The 20739-nt window shown below is 47.7% G+C and overlaps 1 protein-coding gene across 17 annotated transcripts in view; it reads right to left on the bottom strand.

Moving 5' to 3' along the window:
• Positions 1–7652: 7652 nt before the first annotated feature.
• Positions 7653–20739, bottom strand: part of NIN (ninein) — a 124420-nt gene continuing 111333 nt past the window's right edge. For 7 of the 17 annotated variants that reach the window (XR_014509407.1, XR_014509409.1, XM_083433082.1 and 4 more), the window contains 3 exons: positions 17111–17305; positions 9432–9545; positions 7653–8570 (listed from right to left, as the gene is read on the bottom strand). Coding sequence is in view for 10 of the 17 variants with exons in the window: in XM_083433082.1 (XP_083289208.1) it covers positions 8361–8570; positions 9432–9545; positions 17111–17305 (519 nt within the window). In the remaining 7 variants the exon portion in view is untranslated. Of the gene's footprint in view, positions 8571–9431; positions 9546–14220; positions 14823–17110; positions 17306–19950; positions 20012–20739 lie in introns of those variants that run through there. The other 10 variants (XR_014509408.1, XR_014509410.1, XM_083433085.1 and 7 more) reach the window with 6 other exon arrangements.

Genomic DNA, 20739 nt, shown 5'->3' with positions numbered 1-20739 from the left:
AAAAGCCATGGTTTTCCCATTAGTGATGTATGGAAGTAAGAGCTGGACCATAAAGAAGGCTGATTGCCAAAGAATGGATGCTTTTGAATTATGGTGCTGGAGGAGAGTCTTGAGAGTCCCATGGACTGCAAGAAGATCAAACCTATCCATCCTGAAGGAAATCAGCCCTGAGTGCTCACTGGAAGGACAGATCCTGAAGCTGAGGCTCCAAGACTTTGGCCACCTCCTGAGAAGAGAAGACTCCCTGGAAAAGACCCTGATGTTGGGAAAGATGGAGGGCACAAGGAGAAGGGGATGATGGAGGACGAGATGGTTGGACAGTGTTCTCGAAGCTACAAACATGAGTTTGACCAAACTGCGGGAGGCAGTGGGAGACAGGAGGGTCTGGTGTGCTCTGGTCCAGGGGGTCACGAAGAGGCGGACACGACTAAACGAATAAACAACAAAGACAGCAAAAATCAAGAAAAACATTCTGTAGAACGCTACAAGAAAACACAAAAGGTTGTTTTTTTAAATACACAAACAGGTTATAATGCACACCAGCTTGCCTTGGAGAATCATAGAGTTGGAAGAGACCACAAGGGCCATCGAGTCCAACCCCCTGCCAAGCAGGAAACACCACCAGAGCACTCCTGACATATGGTTGTCAAGCCTCTGCTTAAAGACCTCCAAAGAAGGAGACTCCACCACACTCCTTGGCAGCAAATTCCACTGTTGAACAGCTCTTACTGTCAGGAAGTTCTTCCTAATGTTTAGGTGGAATCTTCTTTCTTGTAGTTTGGATCCATTGCTCCGTGTCCGCTTCTCTGGAGCAGCAGAAAACAACCTTTCTCCCTCCTCTATGTGACATCCTTTTATATATTTGAACATGGCTATCATATCCCCCCTTAACCTCCTCTTCTCCAGGCTAAACATGCCCAGCTCCCTTAGCCGTTCCTCATAAGGCATCGTTTTCAGGCTTTTGACCATTTTGGTTGCCCTCCTCTGGACACGTTCCAGTTTGTCAGAAGACGACGCACCTCCAGAGAGGCAGCTAACTATCCATTTTGCGTTCTTCCTTACTGCAGGTCCGTTATCCATCCCTGTCATAGCGGTCAACGTTTCCCTTTTTTTAAAGGAAATTCCCTTATTCCGAATAGGATTCCTCACAAGAAAAGGGAAAAGTTGACAGCTATGATCCCCGTCCTTTGCTATCTCTGAAGCCAGGAAGTCTGGCCTTCGATTCCCAAGGCACGAGCCGCAGAGGGTCCGCTTCCCACGATGCAACACGACACAAGCAAGACAATTGCCCTGGTGGAGATTCACATGGACCTGGGAAAAAGTCAGGTGAAGGCTGCAGCTGCTACTTGGAGATGATGAGGATTGAACCCGGACCTTCTGCATTCAAAGCCAGAGCTTTGCCTCTGAGCTACCCTCCTTCCCCTTAGAGCACTGGCTTGCACTAGACCGTCGTTGCTATTTTTCTTGGCACTGTAAATAATGCGAATATCAATTTAGTACAGCGTTGCGTTCTTCTGCTGCCATCTCCTGGCTGATGGGCAATCTGGGCTTTGTAATCCCGCTATTCAGCTGCAGAGCGCCAGCCGGGCATGGTGGCTCCTGCCTGTGATCCCAGCTCCTTGGGAGGCTGAGGCTGGAGGATCGCTTGAGTCCAGGAGTTCTAGGCTGCGGTGGGCTACGTGGAGCAGGTGTCCTCGCCAAGGTCAGCATCAACATGGGGGCTCTCTGGGGAGCCAGGGGCTACCAGGTTGCCTAAGGAGGGGCGGACCGGCCCAGGCTGGAGACAGAGCAGGCCAAAGCTCCCGTGCTGAGCAGTGGTGGGACTGCACCTCTGAGTAGCACCTGCAGTGTAGCCTGGGCAAGAAAGAAAGACACAGCCTCTCTCTTTTGGAGGCTTTTCATGTCTCTGAGCACAATGTGATTCTTTTTCTCTGCACTGGCAGTGATGGAGTGGAAGGTGTTGTAGGAATTTTAAGGTCTCTGAGATATATGTACAGTGGTGCCCCGCAAGACGAATGCCTCGCAAGACAGAAAACCCGCTAGACGAAAGGGTTTTCCGTTTTTCAATGCGCTTCGCAGGACGAATTTCTCTATGGGCTTGCTTCGCAAGACGAAAATGTCTTGCGATTCTTGCGATTTTTTTTCGCTCCTCACCCCTTTTTCTAAGGCACTTAGCTGCTAATAGCCTTTTAGCAGCTAATCCGCTAATCCCTTAAGCCTTTAATAGCCGCTAATAGCCGCTAAACCACTAATAGCGCTAATCCGCTAATCTGCTAATAGGGTTGCTTTGCAAGACGAAAAAACCGCTAGACGAAGAGACTCCCGGAACGGATTCTTTTCATCTTGCGAGGCACCACTGTATCTCATACAGTCATACCTCTTGTTATGTTAGCTTCAGGTTACGTCTTTTCAGGTTGCGACCCGGAAGTACCGGAAAGGGTTACTTCCGGGCATAGCTGTCAACGTTTTCCTTTTTTTAAGGGAAATTCCCATATTCTGAATAGGATTCCTCGCAAGAAAAGGGAAAAGTTGACAGCTATGCTTCCGGGTTTCGCTGCTCGCACAAAATGACATCATGCGCAGAAGCGGTGAATCGTGACCCGCGCATGCGCAGACGCGGGTTGCGTTCTCTTCAGGTTGTGAACAGGGCTCTGGAACGGATCCCGTTCGCAACCAGAGGTACCACAGTATATATAAATCATATGTTCATAAATGTACAAGGCAAAATACATACAACAGTATGTAAACCACATGTCTGAAATAGCACAGGAGAGCAATCCTGAAGCCATTTTGACTCCTCCAGTGACCTCAAATAATTCTCTGCAGTGAGGAAGGAAATGGGAAAAGCCTCCCCATTCACTGGCGGAGGAACAGGGGTGCGGGGGGCAGCGTAACACCCCCGGCAGCACGATCCCCGGTGGGGTGCCATCATGGCTGCCCCCCCACTGGGTGCCACACCCCTGCAGGTGGCGCGCCACACCTCCAGGACACATGCCACGTGCTGCGTGCCACGCCCCCAAGATGCACAGCATGCCACGCCCCCAGGATGCGTGCCAGCCACGCCCCCACCTGCTCTCCGCCCCTCCCCCCCACCGGAGCTTGAAGCTCCGCCACTGTCTCCATTGTCTCTTTGCTCACAAATCCTGTCTTAAGGGGGTATTTGTGTATGAACAGGGTGAGCCTGTGACCTGGATTCAGGAACTAAACTATTAACTATCACGAAAGGATGGCCGGGCTGCCCAGGTAATGCAATCAGCGACCATTATCAAGTATTGTGTCAGGCAGGATTTCTGCTGTAGACGCACCTCCTTCTGTGATGTATGTATGAGGTTTTGGGGGGGTGGTCTTGAGCTACAGGGTGGCAATTTTCAAATGTCTATATAAGGGCTTGCACACCATTGTTCTGGGTTCCCCCTCCCTCCTGCGTGTGGTGAGTGAGCACCCTGTTGCAACAGTTTAATAAAGATCAGGCTTACTAGCTGCTTTGCTTCTCAACATTCTCTGGTTGGTCTCTGTTATTTTCTCCTACTGATAGAGAACCTACAGGAGGACTCTATACGGGCTCTTGGACACCCCATTAGGGAAAAGGAGCAGTTCTTTCTTATAACAAGGGGGTTTGGAGGAATGCAACTCTGGGACATCCCCCTGCCTCCCTGAGCAGGAGCTATACCATCATATGCTGGAGCACTGGGGCAACTGATGGACCGTCCTTGCTCTGACGGTGATAAAGAGGCTTTCAAGTTTGCTCAGAGGAAGTCTCAGACTGAGAAATAGCCCTGAGCCAGAGGCTGGGACCCCCTTCCTCTTTCTTTGATCACGTTCGCACGAGCAGTTTTACAAACAGCAACACTTCTTTGCAAAATGGTTTTTGCTTTTGTTATTTTGAACTTTTTTTTGTTCGTTTGTTAAAGGCTCAAGGTGTTTTACACATTTTGCAAACTTTTATGGAATGCTATGCAGCTGGGCCTGAAAACTGAAAGAATCTGCACTTTCAAAAAATGAAAAACACTTGCCTCATTTTATTTTATTGATTTGTATTTATTGCCAGCCCAAAGGGCTCAGGATGAGATAACAAGGCAACAAACATGCATGAGAGTTACCATTAAAATTAGCCCCAGCATAGCCCAAATACACAGAGGTAACCCTACCCAAGATAGTCCATGTGAACGAAAACTAGGTTTGCAGTGCTTTCAAAAGAGACTCGGGCTAGGACTTTGCTGAGCCTCTATGGAGCATTTTTTCACCACGAGGCTGTTTCTCAGGCCCCTAGAGTTTGGGAATAAAGAACCATAGATGGTGAATGGCTTGATTCCCCTAAAACTGGCATCCCCAAGAAGTGTGTGGGACTCGCCCCTCTAAACAGGTTAGGGGAATCAACCAGCTCAATTGCAGGAAGAGGAATAACAGAATTGTGGAGGGACCCCAAGAATCAGCTCATTCAACCCTCTGCAATGTAGGAATCTCAACTGGTGCCTGGTCTCTGTATTAAGGCAACTGGTGGGTTTCAGCACTCACATCCTCCAGGGTATAGAAGGAATACGTGGAGCTGCCTTGTGCAGTACAGTGGTGCCTCACAAGACGGAATTAATTCGTTCTGCGAGTTTTTTCGTTATGCGAGTTTTTTTGTCTTGCGAAGCACCACTGTGTATTATAGGAATGCATTGGCGGTTTTAAAAAAAAGGTGCAAGACGTTTCGTCTTGCGAAGCAAGCCCATAGGGAAATCTGTCTTGCGAAGCAACTCAGAAAACGAAAAACTCTTTCGTCTTGCGAGTTTTTCGTCTTCCGAGACATTCGTCTTGCAAGGTACCACTGTATTAGACTAACAAGCCTTGGACATGGGGCAGAGGGCTCCCTGCTCTGGCTGGCTGGCGATGGGTTTTCCTAGCAGCAACTCAGTAGAGGGTTTGGTGCTCACGTAAAGCCAGAAGAAAGGACTCACGCAAAGCTACATGGCTATAGGATCCGTGTGCTGTTCCCTGAGCATTCCCCTCTGGCGTTGACACGGCAGAGGTGAGGCCACAGCTAAATGCACAAGTTAAGGCATGTTCAAGTTTCATTGTCTCTAAGCTGCAGTCCACGGCAGGGTGGCCAACGACTCTTTGCAACCTGAGGGCGGAAAGGCTTCTCATAGAGCTCTGTTTTCCCACGGAAAATTGCCCTACCTTTGGCAGTAATGACGACCAGGCGCCAGCTGCAAAGAAGTATCGGGCAAACTTGGCGTTTTACGAAGTTGTCCGCTTTGTTCGTAAAATAAAATGCGTGAAATGAACCGGCTGAGTGAGATCACTTAGGTCACCAGAAAACTTTCAGATGCAACTGACCCTTAATATGCATGGAAAATTTCCCAGAAAACCCACAGGACTGATGGTGTCCAACGGAGTCATGGGACCGTTTAGCCTGGCCTACAATGATCAGCTGTGACTCTCAGGAACTACCCGGAATGCAGGCATAATTTTTATTTGCCCATATGATGCCTAGTGGGGTGGTTAGACACAACCCCGCTTTCAATCTTGTTTGTGCCTGCAGAAGTTTTGGAGGTAGGCATATTTATTTATCTCCAGTCCTCTAGCTTTTTAGAGTGTCCCTCCAGACAGCAATAAAACACTGAGGAAACACTGCAAAATAATAACACAGAAGGAAGCGTGGGTGGTCCAATGTTAATCCACTACGAATGCGCTATTTTTGCGTCAATGGCATGTTGCAAAAGAAACCCATGGAGAACGGCAGGAACTGAAAGCAAGGCTGAGAATGTGCCCTCCAGGGTGCGCACCACACATTTAAAACACTCGGACCACATTAACTGGAATTCAGGTTATTGAGAATTTTGGTATTCCCAGAATTGAAGAGTTGGAAGGGAACCTTGAGAATCATTTAGTCCAGACCCCTGGAATGCAAGGAGCGCAATTCACTTGGGGGCAGATGAATAAAAATGGTCAGATATGCCTTAAAAACCAGACAGGCTCAATAAAGCCTTTATTTGTGAAGGGGGAGCTACTGCTGTTCATGAGTGGCCATTTGATATGATACTGCCATATACAGACTATGGCTCCCTGAGATTCTTGAGGTTGACATGAGCCAACAGTGTGACGCGGCAGCTAAAAAAGCCAATGCAATTCTGGGCTGCATCAATAGGAGTATAGCATCTAGATCAAGGGAAGTAATAGTGCCACTGTATTCTGCTCTGGTCAGACCTCACCTGGAGTACTGTGTCCAGTTCTGGGCACCACAGTTCAAGAAGGACACTGACAAACTGGAACGTGTCCAGAGGAGGGCAACCAAAATGGTCAAAGGCCTGGAAACGATGCCTTATGAGGAACAGCTAAGGGAGCTGGGCATGTTTAGCCTGGAGAAGAGGAGGTTAAGGGGTGATATGATAGCCATGTTCAAATATATAAAAGGATGTCACATAGTGGAGGGAGAAAGGTTGTTTTCTGCTGCTCCAGAGAAGCGGACACGGAGCAATGGATCCAAACTACAAGAAAGAAGATTCCACCTAAACATTAGGAAGAACTTGCTGACAGTAAGAGCTGTTTGACAGTGGAATTTGCTGCCAAGGAGTGTGGTGGAGTCTCCTTCTTTGGAGGTCTTTAAGCAGAGGCTTGACAACCATATGTCAGGAGTGCTCTGATGGTGTTTCCTGCTTGGCAGGGGGTTGGACTCGATGGCCCCTGTGGTCTCGTCCAACTCTTCTATGATTCTATGAGGCAGGAACTGGCTGCATGCACCAAGTGCCTTGACCACCCAGTGATGCCCCTTCCAATCTGCAAATCAATTACGCCCCCCTCCCGAACAGTTTGCAGAATTCTGTGGGCGCCACCTGCAGAAAGGAGGGCCTTAGGACCTCTGCTTGGCTTCCGTTTGTGGTGGGCAACCATCTCCCCTCGCCCATACAACCACCCCACAAACCCAAGATGTGCTTCTCCTCTTTCTGCCACACTGACTTTGGGGTTGGGGAGGTGGTCTGAGGCAAAGAGATCCACCTGTAGGCTCCCCTTAATCCCAAAAGGCAAGGCTGGGGAACCTTTTTCAACCCAAAGGTTGCAGGGCGATTTGGACAGTCCCTAGAGGCAAAAAAGCGGGGAGAGCATTGGATGCAGCCATTACACTTATGTAAAGTAGGTACTCCCAGTAGTGATGTATTGAAGTGAGAGCTGGACCATAAAGAAGGCTGATCGCCAAAGATTTGATGCTTTTGAATTATGGTGCTGGAGGAGACTCTTGAGAGTCCCATGGACTGCAAGAAGATCCAACCTCTCCATTCTGAAGGAAATCAGCCCTGAGTGGTCACTGGGCCTGGCGTGCTCTGGTCCATGGGGTCACAAAGAGTTGGACATGACTAAATGAATAAACAAGGAAGGAAATCAGCCCTGAGTGCTCACTGGAAGGACAGATCCTGAAGCTGAGGCTCCAAGACTTTGGCCACCTCATGAGAAGAGAAGACTCCCTGGAAAAGACCCTGATGTTGGGAAAGATGGAGGGCACAAGGAGAAGGGGACGACAGAGGACGAGATGGTGGGACAGTGTTCTGGAAGCTACCAGCATGAGTTTGACCAAACTGCGGGAGGCAGTGGAAGACAGGAGTGCCTGGTGTGGTCTGGTCCAGGGGGTCACGAAGAGTCGGACACGACTAAACAACAACAACAACTGTAGGTTCATTCCAGGCACATGAAAGCCAGATATATTCTCTCTCTCTCGCTCTGAGATGCACACAGGCACCTCACAGCCTTATACTGAATCAGACCATTGGTGTGTGGAGCAGGGCTGGGGAGGGGATGTGGCCGGAGGGGCATCTAGAGAGGCAAGGATGGGGTGCAAGGATGGGCCTGTGGCTCCCCACCCTTGATTGAACGTTCTCCAGGCTTGGTTCACCTGCCTGAGCAACTTTGAGCAGTGATGCTTGTGGGCTACCGGGCGCCCTGAGGTCCACGTTTGGATCCTAGCCCTGAGATTCCCTGAAGAGATCCATCTCCAGACCTCCCCTTAATCCCCAAGAGCCTGAGGTTCAAATCTCCCTTGTCCTCAGCTGGTCCTCTCTGCTCTGTCCGCGTCCCATGTGTTTTCTCACCTCCGCTGCCCCACCAGATCAGGAAACGAGAAGCTCCAAGAGCTCTGGCTTTTCCTGAACCCCCTGATGAGAAGATCAGCCTCGGTCTGTCCACCTTCTAGGGCTGGCAGAGCAACATTGCGCCACAACGCGTGTGGGGATAATGTGCCCCCGAGAACAGAATCAGGGTTTCTTTGGGACAGAGAAGGAACAGCCCAAAGGGCAGGCGTTGTCACTAATGTTAAAAAGGCATCATTGGAAAGGCAGCTTTAAGTAAAGTGCGTCCCCAGCTGTGCAGAGACAGGTATGGCTTTGCTAAGACCCCAACTGAGCCGCGGAGCCCAAGGTGGGCGAGGTCAGGTTCTTGACGATCCTGCCAAGGTTGGCAATCTTTTCTTCCAGCAAGTAGTTCTTCTTCTCCACGGTCTTCTGCCTCCGCTCGGTCATCTCCAGGGCCTTCAGGAGCTGTGCGTTCTCCACAAAGAGGTCCTTCACCATCTCGTCGGCTTTCGTGTTCTTGGCAAGCTGGAAAACACAGGCAGCAAATGTGGGCTTGCTCCCCAGGGGTGCAAAAACAAGATCTGTGTTCTGTAACGCTCTGCCCTGACCCCACCACCCCAGGTGCTCATCCCAACTCAACCCGAAATATTCATGTTGTGTGCTTTTTAAATGTTTGGTTGTAATTGGCTTAAAAGAAGAAAAGGGAAATTCCTCACATTTCTAGATCCAGGTTTGGGACAAATACTCTCTTGATGAGAGGCAAGCAAAGAAAAGTATGCAAATATACGGTAAGTTGTTAGCCTTTACAATATCCCCTTCTAGGTTTCTTTCCAAAGTTCCCCTTTCTTCCCTTAGCATTGAAAGAGACCACCTGTTTGGTAAGTTAAAAATGCTTTACTTACTAACTCTTCAAAGGTCAGATTCATATGCTTTTCCATACAGCAGCAAGACAACACAGGCAGCAAAACTTAGTTTCAAAATTGATAAATGTTTCTAAATTATTTGTATAGAAACGCAAAGAAGACTTGGTAAAGCCACATGGTCTGGGCTTAGATCAATCAGCCCAGACAATTCACCCAGTTTTGCCAAATTTTTCTCCCAAAGTGAGGGGTGGCGGGTGATCTAGCAAAGTCTGGGAGGATGGCTTACTCTATGGTCTTAACCCCTTCATGCGTTTACTAGAACTAAGCATGCTGGTTATTTGCAGCTGATATTTATCCCACATATTGGCGATTCCCTGAGCTGTTGAGGAACCATCGCTCGATGCCTGAAACAGGAGTGGGAACCTTTTGCCCCAGAAGCCAGCATGACCAGTGGTCAGGGATGATGGGAATTAGAATCCTGCAACCACAGGTTAGCTGCTCCAGATCGAGGGCAAAGGCTCACCTGTTCTTTCAGCTGATTGACTTTGTCTTGGAGCAGCCTCTTCACCACCCTCAGCTGCTGTTCAACATCCATCATGCGCTTTTCCATGGTTTTGAGCAGATGCTCTTGTCCACCCTAAAATGGAACATAAGGGCACTTTATGAAGACTCAGTCCTGCTAGGCTGCAGGGCAATTAACTGGTCTTTTTCAAAATTAGTTTTAAAGATTTTCTTGTGTTGCAAAACAAATAACAAGGAAAAGAACAATTTAAAACATCCCCCCCAAATAAACAACACCCACGCAAGTTAAAACCCCATTCCATGGGTGTAGCCAGAATTTAGGGGGCGGACAGGCATGGGGGGGGGCAGAACTGAGGTCTTGCAATGTGACTGGTCATTTAGTTACAGTAAGTATTTTCATATGCCTGTTGTCTTTGTCCATGGAGTTTACTTGGCAGGGATACTGGAGTGGCTTGCCGGTTCCTGCTCCAGGTGAATTCGAATTCTGGTGCTGGAGGAGACTCTTGAGAGTCCCATGGACTGCAAGAAGATCAAACCTATCCATGCTGAAGTAAATCAGCCCTGAGTGCTCACTGGAAGGACAGATCCTGAAGCTGAGGCTCCAAGACTTTGGCCACCTCATGAGAAGAGAAGACTCCCTGGGAAAGACCCTGATGTTGGGAAAGATGGAGGGCACAAGGAGAAGGGGACGACAGAGGACGAGATGGTGGGACAGTGTTCTTGAAGCTACCAGCATGAGTTTGACCAAACTGCGGGAGGCAGTGGAAGACAGGAGTGTCTGGTGTGCTCTGGTCCATGGGGTCACGAAGAGGCGGACATGATTAAACGACTAAACAACAACAACTACACCATGCATAATTCTGGACACAGTGATCCATGCTAGGGTCACCTCCAGGCTTGATTATTGTAATTTGTTCTACGTGGGGCTGCCTATGAAGCTGACCCAGAAACTCCAGCGGATGCAGAATGCCATGGCGAGGCTCCTTTCAGGGTCCTTGCCATGGGAGCACATTCATCCAGTGCTTTACCAACTGCGCTGGCTCCCAGTGGAGTACAGGGTCAGGTTTAAGGTGCTGGTTTTAACTTTTAAAGCCCAATGCGGCCTAGGACCCACGTACCTACAGGACCGCCTCTCCTGGTATGCCCCACAGAGGACCTTAAGGTCCACAAATGACAACATTTTGGAGGTCCCAAGTCACAAGGTGGTGAGATTGGTCTCAACTAGGGCCAGGGCCTTTTCAGTACTGGCCCCGACTTGGTGGAATGCTCTGTTACAAGAGACTAGGGCCCTGCGGGACTTGACATCTTTCCGCAGGGCCTGCAAGACAGAGCTGTTCCGCCTGGCCTTTGGTTTGGACTCAGTCTGACCCTTATGTTTCCCTCCCCTTATGGTCTTGATCTATCGGCTACTTTTAAAATAAGGCTGCATTTTAAATTGCATTTTAATCTGTATTTTAAATTTGTCCCACCCTCTTTTCCCCCTATTATGTTTTTACTGTGATTTTATTGCTGTTAGCAGCCCTGAGCCCAGCTCTGGCCGTGGAGGGCGGGGTATAAATTATTATTATTATTATTATTATTATTATTAACCTCTATCATGCTGTTGTTGGTGTCCCATCACCCTTCATGGGAGGCTTCTAATCAGAGGTTGGATGGCCGCTTGTCAAGGGATTATTTAGCTGTGATTCTTGCACTGCTGAGGGTTGGACTCGATGACATTTGGGTGTCCGTCTTCCAATTCTATGATTTCAGCTGCTCTCTCCTGTACATTCCCTAGAGCTATAATGTCCTTTTTGAGGTGATCAGAACAGCATGCGGTATTCCAGGTGTGGCTGCACCATAAGGACAGAGGAAGCTGCCTTTATACAGAGCCAGAGCACTGCTCCATCTAACTCAGTACTCCCTACACTGACCGGCAGCGACTCTCCAGGGTTCCAGAAACTGGGAGTTTCCAGTTCCTGCCAGGGATTGATCCTGGGCCCTTCTGCACGCAAAGCAGATGCTCTTACCACTGAGCCACAGCACTTCCAGCAAGGCGGCGCTACAATAAAGGCAGTTGCTTCGGTTGAGAGTCCTGCCTTGCACGGGATTGGACTAGATGACCGTCGGGTTCCCTCAATTCTATGCTTCTACAATCCCTGGTGTGGGATAATAATAATAATAATAATAATAATAATAATAATAATAATAATAATAATTTATACCCCGCCCATCTAGCTGGGTCCCCCCAGCTACATTGGGTGGCTTCCAACAAAACACCAAAATACAATAACCTATTGAACATTAAAAGCTTCCCTAAACAGGGCTGCTTTTAGATGTCTTCTAAAAGTTTGGTAGTTATTTTTCTCTTTGACACCTGCTGGGAGGGCGTTCCACAGGGAGGGCGCCACTACCGAGAAGGCCCTCTGCCTGGTTCCCTGTAACTTGGCTTCTCGCAATGAGGGAACCGCCAGAAGGCCCTCGGTGCTGGACCTCAGCGTCCGGCAGAACGATGGGGGTGGAGACACTCCTTCAGGTCTACTGGGCCGAGGCCATTTAGGGCTTTAAAGGTCAGCACCAACAATTTGAATTGTGCTCGGAAACGTACTGGGGGCCAATGTAGGTCTTTCAAGACCGGTGTTATATGGTCTTGGAGGCCACTCCCAGTCCCCAGTCTAGCTGCCGCATTCTAGATTAGTTGTAGTTTCCGAGTCACCTTCAAAGGTAGCCCCACATAGAGCGCATTGCAGTAGTCCAAGCGGGAGATAACCAGAGCATGCACCACTCTGGCGAGACAGTCCGCAGGCAGATAGGGTCTCATCCTGGGTACCAGATGGAGCTGGTAGACAGCTGCCCTGGACACAGAATTGACCTGAGCCTCCATGGACAGCTGTGACTCCGAAATGACTCCCAGGCTGCGCACCTGGCTCTTCAGGGGCACAGTTACCCCATTCAGGGATTTGCCTTTCACAGCTGAAGCAGGTGGGGCTGATGTTTCCACTGAGTTATCCCCCACCGCGACCCCAAGATCCGTTTCCTCATAAGTCACGGATATCTGAACTTGGTCTGTCCATTTGAGCAGGGCCGGATTTAAATTTCATGCGGCCCTCAGCTACTGAAGGTAATGGGGCCCTCTCTATGTCCAGCTTTGTCAACAACAAATTGTCCCCATTTTTTGTGTTGAATATATGCTATATGGTCATTTATGGACCTAATAGGTATATATGTATATTTATTTTTATAATTTTTTTATTGAATTTTCAAATTATAACAACAATTTTTCCATAAATCTTAATTAAATAATTTATATATCCATATTTCTCCCCTCCTCCCTCTTTGGCTTCCCCCGTATTTCCATATTGATTCATTAAACAAATTCTGTACCCTGCTGATTTTGCCTCTTATACAGTTGTGAAAGTTTAGTCAAAATCTGCCAATAAGTCAAAATCTTTATACAGTGGTACCTTGGGATGCGAACGGGATCTGTTCCGGAGCCCCGTTCGCATTCTGAACGGAATGGAAGACTCGATGGCACGTCTGCGCGGGTTGCGTTTTGCCGCTTCTGCGCATGACATCATTTTGAGCGTCTGCGCATGCGCGAGCGGTGAAACCTGGAAGTAACGCACTCCGTTACTTCCAGGTTGCCACAGAGCACAACCCAAAAGCACTCAACCTGAAGCACATTCAACTCGAAGTATATAGTTTATAAATGGTTCCCACTCTTTTATGAAATCAGTGTTGTCTCTCTCATGTATCCTCTCTGTCAGTTTAGCCAGTTCCGCATAGTCCATAAGCTTAGCTTGCCATTCTTCCTTTGTTGGCCAGCCAAGGACCTAATAGGTATCTAAAGCCATTTGCACATAACAAACTACAGTGGTGCCTCGCAAGACGAAAAGAATCCGTTCCGTGAGTCTCTTCGTCTAGCGGTTTTTTCGTCTTGCGAAGCAAGCCCATTAGCGGATTAGCGCTATTAGCGGTTTAGCGGCTATTAGCGGCTATTAAAGGCTTAAGGGATTAGCGGATTAGCTGCTAAAAGGCTATTAGCAGCTTAGTGCCTTAGAAAAAGGGGGTGGGGAGCGAAAAAAACCCCCCAGGAATCGCAAGACAAAGCAAGCCCATAGCAAATTCGTCCTGCGAAGCACCTTCAAAACGGAAAACCCTTTCGTCTAGCGGGTTTTCCATCTTGCGAGGCATTCGTCTTGCGGGGCACCACTGTATGTATTTTATCAAAGTAATTGTTGGCCAACAAAGGAGCTAACAGGTATCTAAAGCCATTTGCACAAAAATACAATTACCGGTAAGATAGTAAAATTCATGTTAAATTGCTGCTTTAGGGGTTGCTTTTAAAAGTCTGTAACGGACTAATCCATTGTGCATTACTTTCTATGCGAAAGCGTACCTTGGTTTTGGAACGCTTTGGTTTTGGAACAGACTTCCGGAACGGAGTAAGTTTGAGAACCAAGGTACCACTGTATATAGAAAGGAGCAAACCAGTGATGTTAGGGAGCAGGCTGATTTACATCACAGGAGCCTACACAACACAAAACACTGTTGCTCCATGTAAGTTGTATTTTATTTGTTTTTTATCATATTTTGGAAATGGAGGCCTGAGGAGAATTCCAAGGGCCTGGAGGGCGTAGCTGTCAACTTTCCCCTTTTTTAAAAGGGAAATTCCCTTATTCCGAATAGGATTCCTCGCAAGAAAAGGGGAAAGTTGACAGCTATGCTGGAGGGCCAGATTGAGACCCTGGACTGGAGGTTCCCCACACCTGCCCCCCCCCATGGTTTAGTAAGAGAAGAAGACACACACATATTTAAAATGTGTATTTTATTTGTCCAATTAAAATAAAAAAGTGTAGCTCTTTCCCCGCTTAAAAAGTATTGATACATCTTGTACAAAACCTTGTATAAATAACCCAAATTTTCTCCTCCAAATCCAATATATAAAAAATTTGTACCTTTTCGTTCAAAAAATAGTTACAGCATAAAATTTGAGGGCAAAAAAATAACCTTTCTCTTTCCAAACTCCCCTGGATAAGCAATTTTTAAATAACATAAATAAATTAAAAAAAGTTGATTCATAAGAAATTTAAGGAAAAAAAATAGACAACGACGTGTGATTCTCTTTTCCCTCCCCCACGCACAAAAAGAAACAAAAATAGATTATGAGGAAAAAATAAATAAGGGAGAAGAAAACATAATACTGGAGAGGTTTTAAATTAAAATAACTTGTTTTTTTAAAAAAAAACAAAGCAAAAGAAAGAAGAAAAAGCAATCTGATCCCTGGTTTTCTCCGCTTATGCCAGTATTTGTGAGTAAGGAATGAGGTGGATTTAGCAGCCAAGGGAAGTCAGAGGTGACCGATCCTTCTGTACGTATCTGCGTGAACCGATCTCTGCTCCGGAAGCAAGGCCTAGGGAGAGAAGGCAAGGAGGACACACTTCACACACAGCCTGTTGCAAAACAGCACGTCACAGTTAGTAATGCAGACAAACAGCGCCGCTTAAGCCATCGCAGCAAGACAGACACATCAGCGAGTGCTGGGGAATAAAGAGGAAAGGACAGCAAGCCCAACATTTACAGAACTGCAAGCCCAGCTCCCGGGGAATAGCAAGCCTAACATGCAGGGGAATCGCAAAGAACATTTGGTTAAAGATTAGTCTCAGCTGTGCGGAAAGGGCAAGCAGTGCGACACCTGTGTCGTTATTTCCACTGGGGGGGGGCAGGAACTCGCCACGCAAAGCCACTTCCGCACTTCAGAGGAGGTGGGGTTGCGGGCTTCACGGCCCCAGCCCCGCGCGATTGGGGGGATTCCTGGCCGCGTCTCCTCCTCTATGAATGCCCCATCCTATTTTTTAGTAAAGATTTCTTGGTTTACCAAAGTACCGTATTTTTCACTCTATAAGACACACATTTTCCCCTCCAAAAATTAAGGGGAAATGTGTCTGCGTCTTATGGAGCAACGCGAAGCCTCCAAAGCGCAGTGGGAGCACGCCCACCGCGCTCCGGAGGCTTCGCGTTGCTTTCGCTGAATCCTGGAGAGCGAGAGGGGTCGGTGTGCATCGACCCCTCTCACTCTCCAGATAGCCGCCTGAAGCCTCCGGAGCACGGCAGGAGCTCCCGTTGCGCTCCGGAGGCTTCAGGTTCCTTTCACTGAAGGGTAGGTGCCCCTTCAGTTAAGGCGCAGCGCCCCTTCAGCTAAGCGGGAGGAGAAATGGAAGGGGCTCTGTTTCTCCTGCCGCTTCGCTGAAGGGGTGCTGCGGAGAGAGGGGGAGATTTTTTCCCCCTTGTTCTCCTCTTCTAAAACAAGGTGCGTCCTGCGGTCAGGTGCGTCCTATAGAGCGAAAAATACGGTATGTGCAATGTCTCTTTTTCCAAGTTGCATTTTCTACAGATCAGTTTCATTGGTTGAGACATGAGTGTTACATTAGGAAGAAAAGGGGCGAAGAGGTGGAGGGGCCATGGTGGGTGGGGGTGGAGTCGGGGGGGGGCAATGTTTCTATTTTACTTAATGTATGTGTGGGGTTTTGTGTCAGTGTCGCTTGTGTGGGTTCTCTCTGCTATTCGCTTGTGTTCCTTTGGTGGTGAGAGAGGTTGGGGTTGGCCATGGGTGAGGTTGTTCATTTGTGGTTGGCTGCGGTGGTCTTTGTTTTCGCGTGTGGATGGTGTGTGTGTGTGTGTGTGTGTTTGTGTGTGTGTGTTTGAATCAGGTTAGCCATATTGATTTGTCTGCTGTCGGCGGATTCTTGTCGTCTTGTTGGGCTGTCAAAACAAAATAAAAAAATTCCTTCCAGTAGCACCATAGAGAGCAACTAAGTTTGTTATTGGTATGAGCTTTTGTGTGCATGCATACTTTTTCTATTTTTATTTTGTTTCGACTACAGCAGACCGACATGGCTACTTGTTGGGCTGTGTATCTGATAAAGGGGAGCCATAACAGGGTGAAGGCATCTTCTTCTATTTGTCCCCGTGTCAGTTTCAGTTTATTGGTTAATTTTCTAGTAAGGGTGCTTTTCCCATACTACTTGGTACCATTGGTCCATGCTTACTCCTGACAGGTCTCTCCAGTGTCTGGCTATGATGTTTCTGGCTGCTGAGAGTAGGTGGGTTATGAGTTCTTTGTGATGTAAGTGGGCATTATTGTCTTGGAAGATGTTTAGTAGGGCCAATTCTGGGGTAACTTCTAAAACTTGCTTAGTTATTTTGCATATTTCTCGTATGGTTGTTGTTCAGAATAGTTGAATTTTGGGGCATTCCCACCACATGTGGAGGCCTCTTTTAAAGCTATCCAAGTGGGTGGCCCCCATTGCCTCATGTGGGAGAGAGTTCCACAGTCCATGCGCTGCGTGAAGAAGTACTTTGCCTCACTTTGCAGAAATACAAATCCTGTGGGTTGCCCGGGACTCCGCGGTGCCTTTTTGGCAATGAAGAGCCGGCTACAGATATTGCAAATGAACAAACGAACAAAACACTGATCACAGTAATGCAGGGGAATCATGCCTTGGTGCAACAAAGAGAAGGATAGTATCTACGGAGCATTTTAGGGAAGACTGGGGTGGGGTTTGCAACTGGCATAAACAGAGAAAAGGGTCACCGTGATGAGAAGAGGAGAAATGTAGAGGCGCCTACTGTAGGTGAAGGCTCTCTACGCCCCAGGACCACGAAGGGGAAAGAGAAAGAGTGTGTGGATGGAGGACATACCTGGGGCATGTTCGTCTCCAAGGGCCGGTTTTCAAGCTCCTCCTGCAAGCGCTGGCACCTCCTCTTCTCCTGCAGAAACTGGCGCTGGAGCTGCTGGTAGTCTTCCCAGGGGACCACAGGGCAGCCTTGCTGCTGGAGGTCGCGAGGATGCTGCGGCGGGCTAAGCATCACGCTGGAGCTCGAGTGTAGCAGCTGCTGCGCGAGAGGAAAGGGGCAGGAGGGAGGGGGTTAAAGGACGCCTCGCAAGGAGACAATACGATAATCTTTATTGTCATTGTCCCATACGGAACAACGAAATCAACACCAGACATTCAGAAACCAGCAAGCCTGCTACCCCAGCTATCCCAGCCTGGTTAACTTCCTAAAAACTCTAATACCCCATCATTAAATACAATATACTCCCATGGTGAAGGTGAAGGGACCCCTGACTGTTAGGACCAGTCGTGGCCGACTCTGGGGTTGTGGCGCTCATCTCGCTTTATTGGCCGAGGGAGCCGGCGTACAGCTTCCGGGTCATGTGGCCAGCATGACAAAGCCGCTTCTGGCAAACCAGAGCAGCACACGGAAACGCCGTTTAGCTTCCCACCAGAGCGGTACCTATTTATCTACTTGCACTTTGACGTGCTTTCGAACTGCTAGGTTGGCAGGAGCAGGGACCGAGCAACGGGAGCTCACCCCGTCGCAGGGATTTGAACCGCCGACCTTCTGATCGGCAAGTCCTAGGCTCTGTGGTTTAACCCACAGCGCCACCCGCATCCCTATAGAGACTACCTTAAACTGCGTTTAAAGCCAAAAGCATTTGAATAGAAACTGTTTCTCAGGTGGCTAGTCCTAGTCTATATAACGCTGGACCTTCTTCCAGAAGGCAGAAGCTGAAAGAGATCATTTCCAGGGTGCGCACTATCCTGCGCTATCTCTGCAGCTTTCTTATGGCACCTGGAAGCATAGATTTGATCCAAGGTACGGAGAGTGCCTCGTAAGATCACACAGAACACCAATATCCCTGCTTAATCACCGAGATCATCTGCAGGAGCATCACTGGCTGTTCCTTGCACTGGGCGGGAGACTGGTTTGACAATGAGTAACCAAGCCTTTAGGGTCACAGGTCTGCTCTTTGAAGCTCTGTGTCCCCTGTCCGCCCCCACTTTCCCCAGGAAAAAATTTTCTAATGCTTAATCAGAACAAACAGCAATTTGAGTATTCCATGGATGGCTGTTTGTTCCGATTTAGCAGGAAAGAGCGGGTTTTGGGTTTTTTTGCAGAGAAAGCAGCAGGACAAAAAACAAAACAAACAAACTGTTTGGACACAAAGTTTTAAAGCACAGGCCTGTGGCTAGAAAAGGAAGCCTGGAGAATTTACTTTAGAAATCGTAATTATTGATTTATTGTGGATTGATAATTCGTTGAGTAATCTCCCTTGTACATACTGGAAATGTTAAAATATCATGCAGGAATTGGCAAGTGGATAGCTGATGGTTAAGGATTATAAGTTAAAAACAACAAAAAACTATTGCAATATAAGGCTATTGTAAGGAGTGGAATGTGAATTAGAAATAACTGGGGAAATAATGCAGCAACAAGAGGAAACTATGGACATATCAAAAACACAGTGTGGGAAACCAGTTTTTGGATTTTTAAAATTAAATCTGCTTAAATTTGTGGTTGATTTGTTAAAAAATGGGAAATCGATTTTGCAAACAATTTTGGAAAAAAAAAAAAAAAAAAAAAAAAAAAAAAAAAAGGAAGTCTGGATGAGTCCATCAGCTCTGCAGGGTTTTGGACCAGGTGTCTGTCTGTCTCTCTCTGTCCTATTTTTTTGTGCACCTGGTCTGCTTTTAAGCATTTCATCTTGCTGGCTGGGCAAGGCTGGCTCTGCACATGGGCTCTGGGAGAATGGGGAATTCTTTCTCTTTCCCTTCTGCTGCTAGCTACAGGGCTGGCTGTAAGGGTTTGGCTTTTGTGCCTGCGCAAAACCCCTGGAACCAAACCTGCAGGTAAGATGCAATTACGCTGCGCTTAAAAACACAAAGCATTTCTCAGTCGCAGCAACATTAGAAAGCACACATTCACTGGCATTCTGTGTGAAAGCCCAGAAACCCCTGCGAACTGCCTTTTCCGGAGACCTCAGAAAATCCAGACATGCAAACGTCAACGTGCTCATTCCAAGAAAGGCATGCAAAAAACAAGACCAACGGCAACTGTCACAAATGGCATTTCCAAGAATGAAAGAACAGAAAATGGGATCTCAGAGCCACTCTTCATTCCCACCCCCCAAAAAAAAACTGGTTCCGAGTTTAAGAGACCTTACCCAATATTCCTTGTAAGATCAAACTTTAAAGCTAAGGCTTAACCTTTTTCTTTCTGAGCCTACAAGAATCAACACTGATAGCCAATATCCTTCCATTTCCCCTTTTTGCCCATTAAAATGAAGAGCGGCTCTTTCACACAAGAGGCAGGCCAATCGTCTTTCATATTAATTCTTTAAAGAAATACCGTATTTTTTGCTCCATAAGACTTTTCCCCTCCTAAAAAGTAAGGGGAAATGTGTGTGCGTCTTATGGAGCGAATGCAGGCTGCGCAGCTATCCCAGAAGCCAGAACAGCAAGAGGGATTGCTGCTTTCGCTGCGCAGCGATCCCTCTTGCTGTTCTGGTTTCTGAGATCCAGAATATTTTTTTTTCTTGTTCTCTTCCTCCTGCGTCTTATGGAGCGAAAAATACGGTAGATGGAGGGGCATTAAAGGCATGGTGCTGAAGAGCTTTCTCTCTCACACACTCGTTCTCTCTCTCTCTCTCTCTCCATGCATGTGGGCTTATGGCAGTGGGAAAAGGTTTCCTCTACCTTCGCCGGCTACGTCAGGCAGAGCACTGCGCTCCTCTCTGCTAGCTCCAGCCACCGAGGTCTGGGCACAGGTTAGCCAGGAGTGGGGAGAAGCATAAGGGGGAGAGAGAAGGTTATGGGACTTCCGAGGTAAGAAGGAGTCAAGGGAGAAGTTTGCACAGGGGGGACAAGAAGACAAACCAAAGGACAAGGAATATTGCGCAGAAATCAGAAGAGCTGAGGTGCGGGAAGAGACACAAATGGAGCATCATTTTCAGGTCCACGGCCCACAACAGAATAGCATACAGGTCAGGAATGGGGGAGCTCTGATAAACTACAGCACCCCTGATAGCTGTTCACAAGAGCGTCTCTGCAAATGTAGTAAACAGGAACCTGATACCTTGGAGCATATTTTCTTTTCTTGTGATTTTGGCATTTATGCCAGAAGACAATTATCAGAGGCCTTACAACTCAACAGGCTCAATTCTACGCTACCAACAGTTCAGGACCTGCTCTGGGACAGGAATGATCAAATTACTTGAACAGTGGCTGAATTTTTGAGTGCTGACCATGTAGAAAGTCTGGGCCATTATAAAGAGATTTAGTGGTTCTTAACTGATGGGTGATGTGGTAGTGTTGTGTTGTATTACTGATGCGAATTGATTTTCTCTGGAGTTAAAGATCTGACTGGGACAAAGCTTGTTACGCTGAGCTCATATTTTGCACAATCTGTATACCGTATCTGTTTGATAATGTGTGGTTTGCTATGTCTAATAAAGGATAAGTTAGGCCTCCCTGCCGCCGCTCAAC

This window comes from Podarcis tiliguerta (assembly GCF_965153285.1).
Source record: "Podarcis tiliguerta genome assembly, chromosome: 1".
Lineage (NCBI taxonomy): Eukaryota > Metazoa > Chordata > Lepidosauria > Squamata > Lacertidae > Podarcis > Podarcis tiliguerta.
The sequence above is the reverse complement of the archived record's forward strand: the minus strand, read 5'-3'. Positions and strand labels throughout refer to the sequence as shown.